General features: G+C 43.0%; 2 protein-coding genes across 3 annotated transcripts in view; one reads left to right on the top strand and one right to left on the bottom strand.

Moving 5' to 3' along the window:
• Positions 1-14,696, top strand: part of LOC112262560 (serine/threonine-protein kinase TAO3-like) — a 137,322-nt gene extending 122,626 nt beyond the window's left edge. For both annotated transcript variants that reach the window (XM_042331338.1, XM_042331339.1), the window contains exons 15-21: positions 2,874-3,110; positions 5,731-5,859; positions 8,111-8,314; positions 8,777-9,016; positions 9,261-9,473; positions 10,182-10,364; positions 13,346-14,696. In XM_042331338.1, coding sequence (XP_042187272.1) covers positions 2,874-3,110; positions 5,731-5,859; positions 8,111-8,314; positions 8,777-9,016; positions 9,261-9,473; positions 10,182-10,364; positions 13,346-13,507 — 1,368 coding nt within the window. In that variant the 3' untranslated portion in view covers positions 13,508-14,696. The remainder of the gene's footprint in view (positions 1-2,873; positions 3,111-5,730; positions 5,860-8,110; positions 8,315-8,776; positions 9,017-9,260; positions 9,474-10,181; positions 10,365-13,345) is intronic.
• Positions 14,697-14,976: 280 nt separating this feature from the next.
• pebp1 (phosphatidylethanolamine binding protein 1) lies at positions 14,977-19,081 on the bottom strand. Its single transcript, XM_024438180.2, has 4 exons — positions 18,870-19,081; positions 17,197-17,306; positions 15,537-15,637; positions 14,977-15,356 (listed from the first exon to the last, which is right to left on the bottom strand). The coding sequence occupies exons 1-4, from the start codon at positions 19,002-19,004 to the stop codon at positions 15,139-15,141; spliced, it is 564 nt and encodes a 187-aa protein (XP_024293948.1). The 5' UTR covers positions 19,005-19,081; the 3' UTR covers positions 14,977-15,138.
• Positions 19,082-19,511: the final 430 nt, after the last annotated feature.

Genomic DNA, 19,511 nt, shown 5'->3' on the forward strand with positions numbered 1-19,511 from the left:
ATAATACTTTTATTCAAAACACACATCAAGGCTCCCTTGATCAACCAGGTCATTGGCCGAGTAGCTTACCTGGCGAAAGGTCAACTAAACAAAGCAAAAATTTCCTCACAATCAAATAAATCTTAACCTTTGACCTGGAAGTGTTCCCCCCTGGATCGTATTTCCCTTCTTTGAGCCCAGCCTGTGAATGGCGATCACATGACGTGACTTGGCCTGTGATGGCAGCAAGGTGAAAGCAAGTGATTAGGATTGTCCCTGCATCACAGTGGAGGTATTGATTCAGATAGTTTAGGAGGGAATCTCTCTTTCACCCTTTCTCTACTTATCTCTCTCTCTCTTTCTCTCCCTATCGCTCCCCTTTCTCAGCCCCATCTCTATCTTCCTTTCTTACTCAATTAGGAGGGGATCAATTTTTTTTTCTTTTTTTCTCTCTCTCACCCTCTCTCTACTTCTCTCTTTCTGCCTCCTCTCCCTCTCTCAAAGAGGCTTTCATGTGACCCACCTGCTGAACACAGGCTGCTCGGCCCCCAAAAGAGCCCCCTCTGTTCTGCCTGCCAATGGAGTCCGCTCCCTCCCTCATTCACAGTTCACACGCCTGCCCCGGTGTAGCTGCCCCGGTGAAGCTGCCCCGGTGTAGCCCACAGCCACTGCGTTTCTCCAAAGACGTTTGTCTCAACGTTAACCAACCAGTGGGTTTGTTGCTTGTCTGGGTAAAGCTGAGCTGAGGGGTTCGGGTGTAGGATATGCCACACATGGTTTCTGGGTGCTCGCACGGTTGTTGAACATGAACGTTGCCATGATGCTTGGGCTTAAGAAAATGAGTTATGAGAAGATGAGGGACTACTATGGGGATCTGGATAATCCCTTTTGTCAGGTTTGGTTTGTTTGTCTGCTTGACTCTTTATGTTGTGACTTGGACTAACTTGACTTGACTTTGGCTGACCTAACCAATGTAAATCACATGACATCATAGTCCACTCATGAAGTCAATCTACATTGATTAACTGGTTGGATTTAAATTAGATCTGTATGAACAGGGTATTTTGGTATATATAGAAGACAATTATTGTATCTCCTCCTTTCTAATGTTGGATCTACTCCTCCCTCCTTTCTGATGTTGATCTACTCCTCCCTCCTTTCTAATGTTGATCTACTCCTCCCTCCTTTATAATGTTGATCTACTCCTCCCTCCTTTCTAATGTTGATCTACTCCTCCCTCCTTTATAATGTTGATCTAATTTATGTTGTTGTTGATCTACTCCTCCCTCCTTTCTGATGTTGATCTACTCCCTCCTTTCTAATGTTGATCTACTCCTCCCTCCTTTCTAATGTTGATCTACTCCTCCCTCCTTTCTAATGTTGATCTACTCCTCCCTCCTTTCTAATGTTGATCTACTCCTCCCTCCTTTATAATGTTGGATCTACTCCTCCCTCCTTTATAATGTTGATCTACTCCTCCCTCCTTTCTAATGTTGATCTACTCCTCCCTCCTTTATAATGTTGGATCTACTCCTCACTCCTTTCTAATGTTGATCTACTCCTCCCTCCTTTCTAATGTTGGATCTACTCCTCCCTCCTTTATAATGTTGATCTACTCCTCCCTCCTTTCTAATGTTGATCTACTCCTCCCTCCTTTATGTTGATCTACTCCTCCCTCCTTTATAATGTTGGATCTACTCCTCCCTCCTTTCTAATGTTGATCTACTCCTCCCTCCTTTATAATGTTGGATCTACTCCTCCCTCCTTTATAATGTTGATCTACTCATCCCTCCTTTCTAATGTTGATCTACTCCTCCCTCCTTTCTAATGTTGGATCTACTCATCCCTCCTTTCTAATGTTGATCTACTCCTCCCTCCTTTCTTATATTGGATCTACTCCTCCCTCCTTTCTAATGTTGATCTACTCCTCCCTCCTTTATAATGTTGGATCTACTCCTCCCTCCTTTATAATGTTGATCTACTCCTCCCTCCTTTCTTATATTGGATCTACTCCTCCCTCCTTTCTAATGTTGATCTACTCCTCCCTCCTTTATAATGTTGGATCTACTCCTCCCTCCTTTATAATGTTGATCTACTCCTCCCTCCTTTATGTTGGATCTACTCCTCCTTCCTTTATAATGTTGGATCTACTCCTCCTTCCTCCTTTATGTTGGATCTACTCCTCCCTCCTTTATAATGTTGATCTACTCCCTCCTTCCTTTATAATGTTGATCTCCTCCCTCCTTTATGTTGGATCTACTCCTCCTTCCTTTATAATGTTGGATCTACTCCTCCCTCCTTTATAATGTTGATCTACTCCCTCCTTCCTTTATAATGTTGATCTACTCCTCCTTCCTTTAATGTTGGATCTACTCCTCCCTCTATAATGTTGATCTACTCCTCCCTCCTTTATAATGTTGATCTACTCCTCCCTCCTTGCTAATGTTGGATCTACTCCCTCCTTTATAATGTTGATCTACTCCTCCCTCCTTGCTAATGTTGGATCTACTCCCTCCTTTATAATGTTGATCTACTCCTCCCTCCTTTATAATGTTGATCTACTCCTCCCTCCTTGCTAATGTTGGATCTACTCCCTCCTTTATAATGTTGATCTACTCCTCCCTCCTTGCTAATGTTGGATCTACTCCCTCCTTTATAATGTTGATCTACTCCTCCCTCCTTTATAATGTTGGATCTACCCCTCCCTCCTTTATAACGTTGATCTACTCCTCCCTCCTTTCCAATCATTGCAGATGAAGCGCAGTAGAATTGGAGAGGACAGATTTTTGTCATTGAGAAGTGCCTTTGTGTATCCCATACTGTTTGACCTATGACCTCAGTTGTCCTAACTACCTTAGTGATTAGTTGGTTGATTGATTGAATCCCCCCCACAGGTAACCAAGCAGATCCATCAGCACGAGCAGGAGAATGAGCTGCGGGAGCAGATGTCAGGTTATAAACGGATGAGACGGCAGCACCAGAAGCAGCTGATCGCTCTAGAGAACAAGCTGAAGGCAGAGATGGACGAACACAGACTGAAGTTGCAGAAGGAGGTGGAGACTCAGGCCAACAATGCCTATATAGAGCTAGAGAAACTGGCCAAAAGACACACCATCCACTGTGAAAAAGAGGTGGGTCTGGGGGGGGGGTCCTGTCTTTTCCTGTCCTGGAGAAGTGCCATTACTGTCCAATCAAAGAAGGTGTCTGGGGAGAGGGAAACGATCCCTTGTTCATGTTATGGGTTAGGCATTGCTGCCACCCAATGTCAAGAAGCTGTTAAAAACCACAACAGTTCATCTGTAACTATGCAGATTAACCTCCATGGTCCACATTCCCTCCTTGACGTCCACTAGCACATCCACTAACACGTCCACTGGCACGTCCACTAGCATGTCCACTGGCACGTCCACTAGCATGTCCACTAGCACGTCCACTAACACTAACACGTCCACTAGCACGTCCACTAGCACGTCCACTAACACTAACAAGTCCACTAACATTTCCACTAGCACGTCCACTAGCATTTCCACTAGCACGTCCACTAGCACGTCCACACTAGCACGTCCACTAGCACGCCACTAGCATGTCCACTAGCATGTCCACTAACACTAACACGTCCACTAGCACATCCACTAGCATGTCCACTAACACGTTCACTAGCATGTCCACTAACACTAACACGTCCACTAACACGTCCACTAACACTAACACGTCCACTAGCACGTCCACTAACACGTCCACTAACACGTCCACTAACACGTCCACTAGCATGTCCACTAGCATGTCCACTACCACTAACACGTCCACTACCACTAACACGTCCACTACCACTAACACGTCCACTAACACTAACACGTCCACTACCACTAACACGTCCACTAACACGTCCACTAACACGTCCACTAACACGTCCACTACCACTAACACGTCCACTAACACGTCCACTAGCACTAACACGTCCACTACCACGTCCACTAGCACGTCCACTAGCACTAGCACGTCCACTAGCACTAACACGTCCACTACCACTAACACGTCCACTAGCACGTCCACTATCACGTCCACTAGCAAGCTACCTGTCTGTTAATGGTGTTAGTTTACAGTACATTCGGAAAGTATTGAGACCCCTTCATTTTTTACACATTTCGTTACGTTACAGCCTTATTCATAAATAGATTCTATAGTTTTTTTCCCTCATTAATCTACACACAGGACTCGAGAATGACAAAGCAAAACATCTACATAAGTATTCAGACCCTTTACTCAATACTTTTTGAAGCACCTTTGGCAGCAATTACAGCCTCGAGTCTTCTTGGATATGACACTACAAGCTTGGCACACCTGTATTTGGGGAGTTTGTCATTCTTCTCTGCAGATCCTCTCATGCTCTGTCATGTTGGATGGGGAGCGTCGCTGAGGTCTCCAGAGATGTTCGGTCGGGTTCAAGACCAGGCTCTGGCTGGGCCACTCAAGAACATTCAGAAACTTGTCCCGAAGACTTGTCCTAGGCTGTGTGCTTACGGTCGTTGTCCTGTTGGAAGGTGAACCTTCGCCCCAGTCTGAGGTCCCGAGCGTTTTGGAGCAGGTTTTCATCAAGGATCTCTCTGTACTTTGCTCCGTTCGTCTTTCCTTCGATCCTGACTAATCTCCCAGTCCCTGCCACTGAAAAACATCCCAACAGCATGATGCTGCCACCATGCTTTACCGTAGGGATGGTATTGGCCAGGTGATGAGCGGTGCCCTTCTCCCCCAATTGCTCAGTTTGGCCTGGCGACCAGTTCTAGGAAGAGTCTTGATCGTTCCAAACTTCTTCCATTTAAGAATTATGGAGGCCACTGTGTTCTAGGGGACTTTCAATGCTGCAGAAATGTTTTAGGGCCCTTCTCCAGATCTGTGCCTCAACACAATCCTATCTCAAATCTCTACGGACAATTCCTTTGACCTCATGGCTTGGTTTTTGATCTGACATGCACTGTCACCTGTTGGACCTTTATATAGACAGGTGTGTGCCTTTAGCAAATCATGCCCAATCAACTGAATTTACCACAGGTGGAATCCAATCAGGTTGTAGAAACACCTCAAGGATGATCAATGGAAACAGGATGCACCTGAGTTCAATTTCGAGTCTCATAGCATAGGATCTGAATACTAGGTATTTCTGTTCTTTATTTTTTTATACATTTGCAAAAAAAATAAAAAAATGTTTTTCGCTTTGTCATTATGGGGTGTTGTGTGTAGATTGAGGAAAACTATTATTTAATCAATTTTAGAATAAGGCTGTAATGTAACAAAATGTGGAAAAAGTGAAGGGGTCTGAATAGTTTCAGAATGCACTATACTCTGACAATACTTAACACTAACACCACTAACAGACCGGTAGCTTGCTAGCAAAACAACATTAGCCATGTGTTGTTTTCTCCCTATGTGCCTCTCTCCCATACAAGGCCCCTTCATAGCTAACTATTATCTGTGCCTCTCTCCCCCCACCCCTCTCTTTCTCTCTCTCTCCCCATCTCTCTCTCTCTCTCTCCCTACTCCTCTCTCTCTCCCCCTCTCTCTCTCTACTTCTCTCTCTCTCCCTACTCCTCCCTCTCCCCCCCCCTGTCTCTCAATTCAATTTGAGGGCTTTATTGTCATGGGGAACATATGTTAACATTGCCAAAGCAAGTGAACTAGATAATAAACAAAAGTTAAATAAACAATGAAAATGAACAGTAAACATTACACTCACTGTCTCTCATTTCCCCTCAGATGAAGACAATGTCATCAGATGAGAAGAAGTTCCAGCAGCAGATCGTGTCGCAGCAGAAGAAGGAGCTCACCACCTTCCTAGATAATCAGAAGAAGCAGTACAAGCTCTGCAAGGAGAAGATGAAAGAGGTCCTTTATTCCCCCTTTCCCAGCCTCACACTATATGCTCTGTATTGCGCAGAGTTGAATCGATCCTTAGTACAAGCGCTGCAAGGAAAGATTAGAGGTCGCAATGCAACACTTTATGTCCTCTAGCTAGCTAGTACAGTACTGTACCCTCGTATAATGCCTCTACAGTAGGAATAATCTCAGCACCCATGACACATCTACTATGTATTGCGATGGGTGGAAACAACCATCCTAAGAATACACGCACACACACACACATACAAACACACACACACACAAACATACTGTACTTGTGTATGTTTGATCATCGTGCATTTTCATTTCACTGAGGAGGAGCTGAGTCACTCCTCCCACTCACTACACACACACACATTGTGTTTCTAACAACCTTGATGCACTGTTTCTCAGAACTGGATCCATTGTTGTGAACAGAACTAGGCCATCTCAGTTAATAGACATTGCTCTGGTTCTAGACATTCAGTTACATAGCATGGTTTAAATCATAGAATTAGGAATTAGAATACGATAATGGACATGAACCTTCTTATGATGGGTTAAAGGTCAGCCATTTTGGTCAGGGAGTTGGTCAACCATGGTTTTCCAGTCCTGTGATAAGATATTGTGTAAAATAATGAATTTGAAGAATGTTTGTTTGATCGCTAGCCAGCCATTTTTAGAGGAATAATTCATTTTTTTTCTCAAATTAACTGCCAATATGCCAACATTCCATTCAAACAATGCAGTCAATACACTGGCTGAAATCAGTTGATGATAGGACTTAGACAAGTTGTAAATGCAACAAGTACTGATATTGTATCATATAATAGCGTCACAGCTTTCCAAGAAAACCAAATGTTGACTGTTTATAGGCTATTTATACAGACATTTTTTATAAAACCTGTATAAACTCTATTTATAATTCTATAACAATGTTTTAGGTTGACAATTCTATTACACAATTTCTGATATATCACGTCTTACTTTTATTTTCCTGCATAAATAAAACCAGAATTATGCCTCTATACTGCCATCATTTCCAATTAGATTGGTTTGGATTTCTCCCTGACCAATATGGCTGCCAATTTCACCTCATTCCTGAACTTTGAGGGTTTATGACATTGCCCCTCTATTAATTTAATAACTCAACAAAAACAATGGAAACACGTTGGGGAAAAATCCAAAATCTCAAATCACCCCAGCAAAATTAGCCTACATTTAGGCTACTGTATATACAGTATATCACAAAAGTGAGTACACCCCTCACATTTTTGTAAATATTTGAGTATATCTTTTCATGTGACAACACTGAAGAAAGACACTTTGCTACAATGTAAAGATATTTACATACACAAAATATTGACAATTTGGACATTTTCACTTAGGGGTGTACTCACTTTTGTTGCCAGCGGTTTAGTCATTAATGGCTGTGTGTTGAGTTATTTTGAGGGGACAGCAAATGTACACTGTTATACAAGCTGTACACTCACTACTTTACATTGTAGCAAAGTGTCTTTCTTCAGTGTTGTCACATGAAAAGATATACTCAAATATTTACAAAAATGTGAGGGGTGTACTCACTTTTGTGATATACTGTATATGTACTTAACACTATGTTGGGATAAAAACCGGAGTATAATGATTGTATAGATGTCAACCCCAATACATGTTCATGTTATCGTCACCAATCAACTGCATTTGTTAAACTGGCTACCACCATCGATTTCCTAATGCTAGCTACGCTACCAGTTTACATGTACATGAACAGGAGAGACTGCATTTAGCAGTCGCTTCTAAATCTGAAAAGGGACGACTTCTAAATGTAATGCAGTGAGATCTGCCACATATATCCAAATCAGATTTTAATAACCACATGGTAGACCTGCTACAATACATCAATCATGATGGTTTTGACGAATGTCCGCTTTGTTAGATCAGATTTGTTGAATGTGTGCCAATCCAGCGTCCTTCTATCCTCCATGGTGTGCGTTCCATTGACCTCTTTATCGCAACCTGTACTGTTAATGTGGAGCTAATATGCCTGTCATAGAATGTTGGAAGTGTTATGTAAATGCATCATAATGCAGAAACCTCATTGGCCCAACTCTCTAGATACATGGCTCTAGAGGACCCTATATATCTTTAGATAATAAGAGGATCTGCTGCACACCTGACCATTAGACAGGAGAACATGTATATCACGGACCGTTATGTATCTGTAAAGATCTCCTCTGTCTCTCTTCCCATCTTCCAGGAGATGAATGAAGACCACCACACCACTAAGAAGGAGAAGCAGGAGCGCCTGTCCAAGCACAAGGAGAACCTGCAACACAGCCAGGCTGAGGAGGAGGCCCAGGTTCTGAGCCAACAGAGGGTCTTCTACGACAGGAACTGCAGAGGCTGCAAACGCAAAGTCATGATCAAGAGACATGCGTTGGAACAGGAGCAGATACGAGAGGTACTGGATATTGTATAGATGTACAGAGCCATTTCAAACGAGAGGCCAGGTGAACTGGGTGACATTGTGTGAAGAATGACTGGGATGTACAGTATCTTGTATAGATACACACACATTTTAGTTCAAGTTCAGTCTGAAGTGGTGTGCAGTGGACACTGATATCCAGTAGGGATGTGAAAATCACATGTCCAACTGCTTATCCATAACATTCCCAGGGTCAATGTTGTCCTCGAATGGCTTCTGTAACATGAAAAATGGGGGGGGGCTAGGTAGGTAGGTAACGTCAATAAAACGACACCACAAGATACTGATCAGCTCCTGACCAAATGGGAGTAGGTTCTCATCATCCAGTGTCCATATAAAAGCAATGTTTTAATCATTGGATGGCCATGATAATCCCTATCTCCCCCATCTATCCCTCCTTTTCTCTATCTCTCCCTCCCCATGTCTCTCTCTCTCCAGGAGCTGAACAAGAAGAAGACCCAGAAGGAGATGGAGCATGCCATGCTGATCAGACAGGACGAGTCCACCCAGGAGCTGGAGCATCGTCAGCTGAAAACCCTTCAGAAGCTGCGCATGGACCTGATCCGCCTGCAGCACCAGACAGAACTGGAGAACCAGATAGAATACAACAACCGGCGCGAGAGAGAGCTCCGCCGCAAGCACGTTCTGGAGCTACGGCAGCAGCCCAAGAACCTTAAGGTGACGGCTACGCCAGGTGCAGCTAGCTAGTGAATGTATCCCTGGGAATGTGATGGCTGCATTGTTAGCTATTTTAGGCTGCATTGGTAGCTACATTAGGTGTTCTCAAGGAAAATGCTCTGATGTAACCAGGTAGTGGATGATATGAACCTAAATGTGAGGGTTAGGGTGCAGCTAGTAAAGGCAGTCCTGAAAAAGGGGAAATTCTCAGTGGTAGTTCCAATGTCCTCTCCATTTCCACCAGGCCATGGAGCTGCAGATTAAGAAACAGTTCCAGGACACGTGTAAGGTCCAGACGCGTCAGTACAAGGCCCTGAGACACCACCAGATGGAGGTGACGCCCAAGAGCGAGCACAAGGTGGTCCTCAAGGCCCTGAAGGAGGAGCAGACCAGGAAGCTGGCCATCCTGGCCGAGCAGTATGAACAGAGCATCAACGAGATGATGGCATCGCAGGCGGTGAGTCGCCTTAAAATGGAGGACGGGTGTTATGATGAGGATTTGTGAGCAGTGATGCTGATATTTGATCATTTTTTTTATATCAATCTCAAAGATTCATATACATGTTAAAGATATTATCTAATACTAATATAGCACATGAAAATGAAAGAATAGTTCCATAGGAGAATTGTATCATTTTGTCCCCAAGCCGTAGGAGATGTTGGTCATTGTAGGAGTTTGTAAATCTGCTTCTGTTATTCCCATATCTCCTCCTATCTCCTCTTCTGTTCCATCACTTCCTCCTATCTCCTCTTCTGTTCCATCACTCCTCCTATCTTCTCTTCTGTTCCATCACTTCCTCCTATCTCGTCTTCTGTTCCATGACTTCCTCCTATCTCCTCTTCTGTTCCATCACTTCCTCCTATCTCCTCTTCTGTTCCATCACTCCACCTATCTTCTCTTCTGTTCCATCACTTCCTCCTATCTCCTCTTCTGTTCCATGACTTCCTCCTATCTCCTCTTCTGTTCCATCACTTCCTCCTATCTCCTCTTCTGTTCCATCACTTCCTCCTATCTCCTCCTATCTCCTCTTCTGTTCCATCACTTCCTCCTATCTCCTCTTCTGTTCCATCACTCCTCCTATCTTCACTTCTGTTCCATCACTCCTCATTTCTCTCTCTTGGGGTCTGTTTATTCCTCTCTCTCTTTATTCCTCTTGCCTCTCAGCTGCGTCTGGACGAGGCCCAGGAAGCCGAGTGCCAGGCTCTGAGGCAGCAGCTGCAGCAGGAGATGGAGCTGCTGAATGCCTACCAGAGTAAGATCAAGATGCAGACCGAGGCCCAGCATGACAGAGAGCAGCAGAAGCTGGAGCACAAGGTGTCGCTTCGCAGAGCCCACCTCGAACAAAAGGTACAGAGAGAGACAGAGAGAGTGCTGTGCAGAGCCCACCTTGAACAAAAGGTACAGAGAGAGAGAGAGAGACAGAGAGCGCTGTGCAGAGCCCACCTTGAACAAAAGGTACAGAGAGAGAGAGAGACAGAGAGCGCTGTGCAGAGCCCACCTTGAACAAAAAGTACAGCGAGAGAGAGAGACAGACAAAGCGCTGTGCAGAGCCCACCTCGAACAAAAGGTACAGAGAGAGAGACGGAGAGAGAGCTGCGCGGAGCCCACCTCAAACAAAAGGTACAGAGAGAGCTGCGCAGAGCCCACGTCGAACAAAAGGTACAGAGAGAGAGCTGCGCAGAGCCCACCTTGAACAAAAGGTACACACAGAGAGAGCTGTACAGAGCCCACCTTGAACAAAAGGTACAGAGAGAGCTGCGCAGAGCCCACGTCGAACAAAAGGTACAGAGAGAGAGCTGCGCAGAGCCCACCTTGAACAAAAGGTACAGAGAGAGCTGCGCAGAGCCCACGTCGAACAAAAGGTACAGAGAGAGAGCTGCGCAGAGCCCACCTTGAACAAAAGGTACACACAGAGAGAGCTGTACAGAGCCCACCTTGAACAAAAGATACACACAGAGAGCTGCGCAGAGCCCACCTTGAACAAAAGGTAACAAAAGAGCCCACCTAACAAAAGATACACAGAGAGAGCTGTACAGAGCCCACCTTGAACAAAAGGTACAGAGAGAGAGCTGCGCAGAGCCCACCTCGAACAAAAGATACACACAGAGAGAGCTGTACAGAGCCCACCTTGAACAAAAGGTACAGAGAGAGAGCTGCGCAGAGCCCACCTCGAACAAAAGATACACACAGAGAGAGCTGTACAGAGCCCACCTTGAACAAAAGATAGAGGGGGAGGCGTCACAGAGACAGACTGTTAGATACACAGAGCCTACCTAGTAGAGAGGGGAGAGTCAACGCATGCACACAGAGACACAGACTGTTAGAAACACAGACTTACACACGCAGAGCCCACCTTCACAAAAGATGTTAAAAAAAAAGGTATGGGGGAGGGCGGAGTTAACGCAGACAGACACTGATGTACGTGCGCACACGCATGCAGACAGACAGACTTTACACACATTTTACTCACCACTGATTTATAACCCAGGGCCATGAAACTGGTCATGCACACAGCTTTTTGTTGTAAAATCCCATGATGTTACCATTGATGTGTTATTCTTACAACATGCTCTCTATATTTTAATCATAAGCAGTGTTAAGGAAATGTATAATTGATTCTTGATAATATGTAATATGGAGATTCTCAACAATAAGGCGTTACTTACTCAGCGACGCTGCCTCTACTTCCCTGTTGTATTCATCAAGTCATACATTCTGTGTCATACAATCTGGAGTCACAACACCTTTTCCTTCAGCTCCTCTCCCCACTCACTACTCTCTGCTGTTGACCATTTCCAACAGTGGATGCTGATGGCATACAATCAATTCACCATATGCCACTTTATCAGTCATAATACTAGCTTTTTTGGGGGACTAGAATACAAAGTTTTTCCAATGCAATGATGTCATTGCTCCTGGACAACAAAGGAACATGCCGCCCTGATCCAGTTTCAGTTACCCAGGCAGCAGTTGACAATAGTATCTTTACAATGTTATGCAACCAGTGGTGCTGTGGTGCCATCTGTTGACCATCTGTCTCCCTGCAATCTGTCTGAAATAGATTGCATCATCGAAACCAGTATCAGGGTTGTATTAATCAGGGAACGTAACAGAATAATTTTTTTTAACGTTCTCCAATGGAAAACTAAAAGCATTTCTTATTGGACCAGTTCAGGTAGACAGACCCTTCCTGTTTCAATAAGTGTTCTTCCATTTTGTGCCTAATGAACACACCCCAGGCTCATGTGCTTCATTTCATATGAAAGAGAAGTGCAAACTGCAGATATCGATCCACTGTCTGGACTATTACGTGACTCAGGGGCTAGATGGAATCTGTTGCTGAAGGCTTTATGGAATTAAATCATGAATCAATACAAACCGAACACTGAAAATGAATTAAAGTTGCGGACGTCTAAAATGGGTTGATAAGCTTCACTGCCAATGTCTGGTCCTAAATCATGACTAGTGCAGGTGTATTTATGTCTGTAATAGTGCAGGTGTATTTATGTCTGCAATAGTGCAGGTGTATTTATGTCTGCAATAGTGCAGGTGTATTTATGTCTGCAATAGTGCAGGTGTATTTATGTCTGTACTAGTGCAGGTGTATTTATGTCTGTACTAGTGCAGGTGTATTTATGTCTGTACTAGTGCAGGTGTATTTATGTCTGTACTAGTGCAGGTGTATTTATGTCTGTACTAGTGCAGGTGTATTTATGTCTGTACTAGTGCAGGTGTATTTATGTCTGTACTAGTGCAGGTGTAATAGTGCAGGTGTATTTATGTCTGCAATAGTGCAGGTGTATTTATGTCTGTACTAGTGCAATAGTGTGTATTTATGTCTGTACTAGTGCAGGTGTATTTATGTCTGTACTAGTGCAGGTGTATTTATGTCTGTACTAGTGCAGGTGTATTTATGTCTGTAATGTGCAGGTGTATTTATGTCTGTAATAGTGCAGGTGTATTTATGTCTGTAATAGTGCAGGTGTATTTATGTCTGTAATAGTGCAGGTGTATTTATGTCTGTAATAGTGCAGGTGTATTTATGTCTGTACTAGTGCAGGTGTATTTATGTCTGCACTAGTGCAGGTGTATTTATGTCTGTAATAGTGCAGGTGTATTTATGTCTGTACTTTGCTGACTATGGAGTGGTTATATAGATTCATGTTGAATTTCAAATCAATCCCCTAGACTAGCTTGAGCAAAAACCTGAACGAGCAGCTGTTGCAGGTCAAACTCAGCAGTACTCATTCATACCTTACCTTCAGTATGTTGTGATTCCAAATACTCTTGCTTCCGATAGTTTAATGAACTAAGTTGTTGTTTTGTAGATTGAAGAGGAGCTGGCTTCCCTTCAGAAGGAGCGTACAGAGAGGATCAAGCACCTACTGGAACGCCAGGAGAGAGAGATTGACACGTTCGACATGGAGAGTCTCCGTCTGGGCTTTGGTAACCTGGGGGCCCTGGACCCCCCCAAGGATGACTACAGATGACCAGTCCTGGTAACCTGGACCCCCCCCCAAAGGACGACTACAGATGACTAGACCAGCCCTGGTAACCTGGACCCCCAAGGATGACTACAGATGACCAGCCCTGGTAACCTGGAACCCCCCCAAGGATGACTAGACCAGCGCTGGTAATCTCCTCGTGGCCTATGTCTCTCGATCTTCATCCTCTGGTCTGACCCTCCTCATCCTGCTGACCTGGTCTGGTTTGACCAGTTGGGGACTTTAGTCACTGATTCTCACACACACAAACACCAGCCCAGTGCTAGTCTAATGCCAACGGGGCCCCCGATCTCATGGTACTCTCTTTTTTTTTTTTAACTAGGCAAGTCAGTAAATTTGTCACAAGATGACAAATGCTGGACAACTTCCTAGGCTTTCTTTCTTTTAAAGAATAATACAATGTCAGTGTTCCTGTTTCTTGTGCAGTGATGGCACTTGTAGTGTGACTAAGCAAAAACCAGAGAGGGAGAATAAGACAGAACGAGCACGACGATAAGTGAATAATGTGTTGTTACTCAATGATCACGCATTAGAGGTTAATAATTGGTTAAAACTGTGCAAAACATCAAGCCCAAAAACAAACTGATCCTTCAACTCTTTTTTTAAATTTATATTCATCAGGACATTTTTATGTAAAAATGTTAAGCAATTTCATATGTTGAGAACATGTTTTAAGTCATAATGTACACATTGGTACATGAATCAGTTTGATTATAAACTTGACTTGGGAGGGACACTGAGGAGAGACTTGCAATGCACCCTGGTACTCCACTGATTCTCTGCACTGGCATGTAATGTGAATATTACTTCTGGAATTGCACACTATTCCCTATGTAGTGCAGTACTTATAGGGGTGTGATTTGAGACGGCGCACATGTGAATCCCTACTCCCAGGTAGCACAAAGGGAGGGACATGTATTTTGTGTATAGAACAATTTATGTAGAGCTTTTACTTATTTTCCTATTTTAATTGTTATTCAAATATTTCTTTTTTAATGGATGATTACTCCTTCCTTCAGTGACTCTTGAAATTCATCATTCTTTTTTGCTGCAAAGTATTTTCTTATCAACCAGATCAGTAAATAAATGCTTTATCTTTGCATGCACTTTCATTTTGCATGAATCTGTCAGAGCTTTTAATTATATTTGTAAATAAAGTGCTCATCACAACTGCTGTCTAATCTGTCATTGGATTTTTACCTGAAATCCATGATTGGCTGTATACAGGTAGTCATGGATTTGAGTTTGCTGATGCTCCCTATTAATATGGCCACATTCAAGGTCCACCACTGAATGGCTTATGCAGGGCCAGGTTGTGTTAAAGGAGCACTCCACCACATTTTCATTATCGCCAGTGTCTACAAAAATAACTGATGCAACCATAGAGTAACTCATTCGAACAGTGTTGGAGAACGGTCAGCGACTAAAGATAGTAAACCAAACAAGATTAGCTGTTTTGTTTGATCATGGGGATAGAGAGATTACTTTAATGAGTCAGCATGAACAACTCTAGGGCATTGCTCACATAATACAATTGTAAAATAAATCAGTGTGGCAAAAAAAAAAGGCATTGTGGTTCCTGCAGTTTTCTACATAATTTCTGAATACTCCTTTGTTTATTTTCCAGCCAGTTGCTCATAGAGTTTAGGGACATAATTATCCCATTCTGCCTGATAGCAGGTTCCAGCCACGGGAACTCCCAGTCCGTATTTCTGGCGGAATTCTTGGATCTTGAACTTGCCGCGGTTGTCTCCACAGCAGTTAGTGAGGACGGGCTCCGTACAGGAGAGGTTTCCTGACTGCTCATAGACCAGCCACACATACCTGTGGAGACCTGGGACACACACACAGGAACAAAGATGTCACGTGGTCAATGAGGGAGGAAGTGCAAAGGCTATGTGAAGCAATGCACCACATGTCCAATAATATACTTGTGTAGACAATTTGTCACATTCAAATTTCAGAAATTCCTAGAGGAATAGAAGTCGCTCCAATCATCATTGGATAAGGTTACCAGTGCCTTTTGGAGGGCCAGACCCAACGTAGTCGGACATGACACATCCACTGGATACATCGTTTCCCTTCATGTTCACCACCAGAAAGTGATGCCACTCCCTTCAAAAGAATACAAATCGTTAGGAGAAAAAAAATATGGTTATCCAACATCCTTGAAAACATTTAAGAAATAAGATTACCGATAACACAATCTGTTGGCTTCATAAATCATCAGGGGGTGAAAAGGTCAAGCAACGTTTTGCATAATCGATCCAAGAGCCAATTAAAAGGGAGTTGCAGCCTAGGGCTGAGCGATATGGCCTGAAAAATAATCTCGATATATTCACATTTATGGGCGATTCATATAATTTGTTCTCAAAATAAGCTTTTGTTGTACAATTAAAAAAGGTCAAGCCTCCACACCAAAAGACCCACTAATTTTATCAAAATAGTTAAACCTATTTTTCCCCCCAATAATCACTGATCTGGTTGTCAAGTCTACGAAAATGCATAATGCACATTCACGCTTAAATAACGCCTGCTATAAGAAGTCAGTCATCGAAAATTAACCCAGGTCTCAAACAATGTCAAGCAAAAGCCCACATGCTAGTGAGTAGCCAGCTAACATTTCCATTTCAAGTTCAGCCAACTTGGATCTATCTGCTAGTAACAAGGTAGAACAGTTGAAGCGTTCTGAACACACCCTTCTGTCTGTTTGAACAGCATGCTAGCTTGTCCACTTTTTCCCCCAGATGTTGATATTAAGTGACCTACCTAATTTCTCAGAATGAGAACGAGTTACCAAAGCCCAATGCTAGTCTAATGCCAACGGGGCCACCAATCTCTTTTTTTTTTGAACTAGGCAAGTCAGTAAATTTGTCACAAGATGACAAATGCTGGACAACTTCCTGGGCTTTCTTTCTTTTAAAGAATAACAATACAATGTCAGTGTTTGTTTCTTGTGCAGTGATGGCACTTGTAGTGTGACTAAGCAGAAACCAGAGAGGGAGAATAAGACAGAACGAGCACGACGCTAAGTGAATAATGTTGTGTTGCTCAATGATCACGCATTAAAGGTTAATAATTGATTAAAACTGCAAAAACTAAGCCCAACAAACTGATCCTTCGCATCTTCTTGGTACTGCTTTCAGTTCCTTCAACTCTTTTATTTATTATATCCATCAGGACATGTGTAAAATTTAATCTAATGTTATTAAGTGACCTACCTAATTTCTCAGAATGAGAAGATACCAAATCCTTCAATAATTGTGTTTAATGCTTACTGCACATGTATACAACAGTCGTGATGTTTCAGTAGTCTGCTCTGCACATCATTTGAAGAGTTGAGACCTAAAAAAGGGTATCATGAGAAAGGTTAACTTCTCTATATGTTGGTGTCCATGTGACCCATTCTTTTGGACCCAACCTCAAATGCAAATAGCAAGTTGAAACCACTTGTCAGAGACGAAGAAGTGATCTCTCAGCTTTGTTGTTGTAAGTGTGAGTGTGTGAGAGAGAGATGGGAAGGTACACACAGCACAGAAGAAGCAAAGGGGTTAGACCCCCCCAAAAAAAGACAACACTCAAAAACACAATAATAAGTGTGATTCTGGAGAAGCATGCATTTAGAAGTGTGCTAAAACTAATTTGATATATCGCCCAGCCCTACGGCAGCCCACCCAAATTTGGGGTCTTTCCTGCTGGGTGCGTCGGGATCAGTCATGGCCAGGGTGTACAGCTTTGTGGAGTCACACCCCTCCCACCCTATAGAAGTGGGACGGCTCTGCACCTGTGAAGAAACAAACCAAGGGGAATGTAGTTGGTCTCAATAAATACAAGCCCATCCCATTTTGGTAATAACTCACACAAGCAGTGGTCAATATAGTTGGTATCGCAACAAAACACCCTACAAGCCAAAAATACTTTCACAACAAGTCAAGGTTGGTATCACAATACAAGCATTCCACTACACTCGCATTAACATCTGGTAATCATGTGTATTTGACCAATAAAAATGGTTGCTATCACAAATACAAACCACAGTTAATATAGTTGGTATAACAAACTATAAGCAACAAATCAGTTTAATGTATTAAGGATATTCGATTGAACTGTGGATAATTATGTTAATTTGAGTTAGGCCAAAAATCCTGCACTAAGAGAGTGCTGATTAACAGTCATTGCCCAACCCTCTTCTCTGCAGTGCAGACAGTCAGTGTATGGTCAGACCACCTCTTGTGCAGTCTAAGCAAGACTGGAACATTATTGCACACTGACACGGTTTTGTGCATTGTGTCACATTTTTGCAAATAAACCTGGTCATGCAAATTCTAGCTAGCTAGCAATCAATATGGCTATTCTGCTACCAATCAATAACATGTTTTAAATGAGCTTATTTCATGTAATGTATCAACTACTATATATATTGAGCATAATCGTGAGCACGTGCTGTTAACCCTACAACTCTGAATTATATTCGAGACACTAGCTATTTTGCAAGCTAACTCCACAGAACAATGAGATATTTTACCGGATATATGAATGTGAAGCATCCGCTTGGCGTTTCCGCTCACTACCAAATATGTAGTGAGAGGAAGCACACTGGCCGGAGAAGATGGAACGATATGGATTTTGGGTGACATTCTGCACCAATTAAACTTTGTTCTCAATACAGTTCTCTGTTCCCAACTATAATATGTTGTGGACTAATTGTAGACTTTACCCTTTCCAAAAGTGTGTATATATTGCGTATAGGAGTGCAAAGGCGATTTCAGTTATTGCACAGGCGCACCTCAGGCGGTGCAGATACAGGCTAGAACGCGCCAATAGGATCGCATTAGCTCGTGTTTGGCTCAGCCCACTATGACTCGTTTGGTCCCATTGGAAACGACAGGCATGGTTTATCTTGGTTTAGTTATTTAAAAAAAAGATTCGCTAAATCGTTAGTTATGTCAAAGATGAACGCCGATGCAACGGCGAGTAACTCATTCGAACAGTGTACACCACAGTGTTGGAGAAAGGTCAGCGACTAAAGAATATAAACCAAACACGATTAGCTGTTTTGTTTGACTGATCATAGGGATAGAGATTACTTTTTAATGGAGTCGGCATGAACAAATCTAGGGCATTGCTCACAGAACACAATTGTAAAATAAACGAGTGTGGCACAAACAAAAGGGCGTTGTAGTTTCTGCAGTTATCACAGCTACACAATGTTCATTTCTGAATACTCATTTACTTTGTTCATTTGCTTGTTTTGCCCACTTTAACTCGTTTGGTCCCATTGGAAAAGACAGGCATGGTCTATCTTGGTTTAGTTCTAAAATAAATACTCGTTCGTCTTTGACAGTACCTGTGTTGGCGTGAGCACTTTGCCCAACTCGTCGATTTCAAGAGAGCCATACTTGACATGGAGGATCTGTGCAGGCTTCTCATCCACCTCTGTTAGGGCAAGATTCCCTGTCCACTGGCTTAAATCTACCGGCATTTTGACTGATTCCGGAGAGCTGCAAACAGGAGCTGCTTTGACTTATTCTGCACAAAAACACAAGGGGGCAGGCACAGGCAGGGCCCGGAGTCTTGACTATGCATTGCGTTTAGGCCAATCACAGTACGTCTAGCGCTGCAGTTAGCACTTGTGATTGGCCTAAGGTTCTGTCAATCCCTCACTTTACTGCCCAATGACGCGAATTTATCTTTCTAGAATGTTCTTTTCATGACCAAGGTCCACTCCTACTCGAATTGTCACGTTTTGCTGATAAAGCTACATTGTGTCTTTAAGATTTAGAAACATATATGTAAATTACCTACATTTCAGACACTTTTGTGTTAGTTTTCCCTGAGTTAGATTACACTCTAGAGAAAGAGATAATAGGCTGTCTCTGTTCACCTTCTCAGTGAACTTGGGTAACCCGCCTCGTTGATCAGCGCGGTGACAGCGGTATCAACTGTCAATAAACTAGAAATCCCCTGCTGCACCTTTAAGAAGGTAAGT

Source organism: Oncorhynchus tshawytscha, linkage group LG12 (genome assembly GCF_018296145.1).
Source record: "Oncorhynchus tshawytscha isolate Ot180627B linkage group LG12, Otsh_v2.0, whole genome shotgun sequence".
In the NCBI taxonomy this organism is placed as follows: Eukaryota; Metazoa; Chordata; class Actinopteri; order Salmoniformes; family Salmonidae; genus Oncorhynchus; species Oncorhynchus tshawytscha.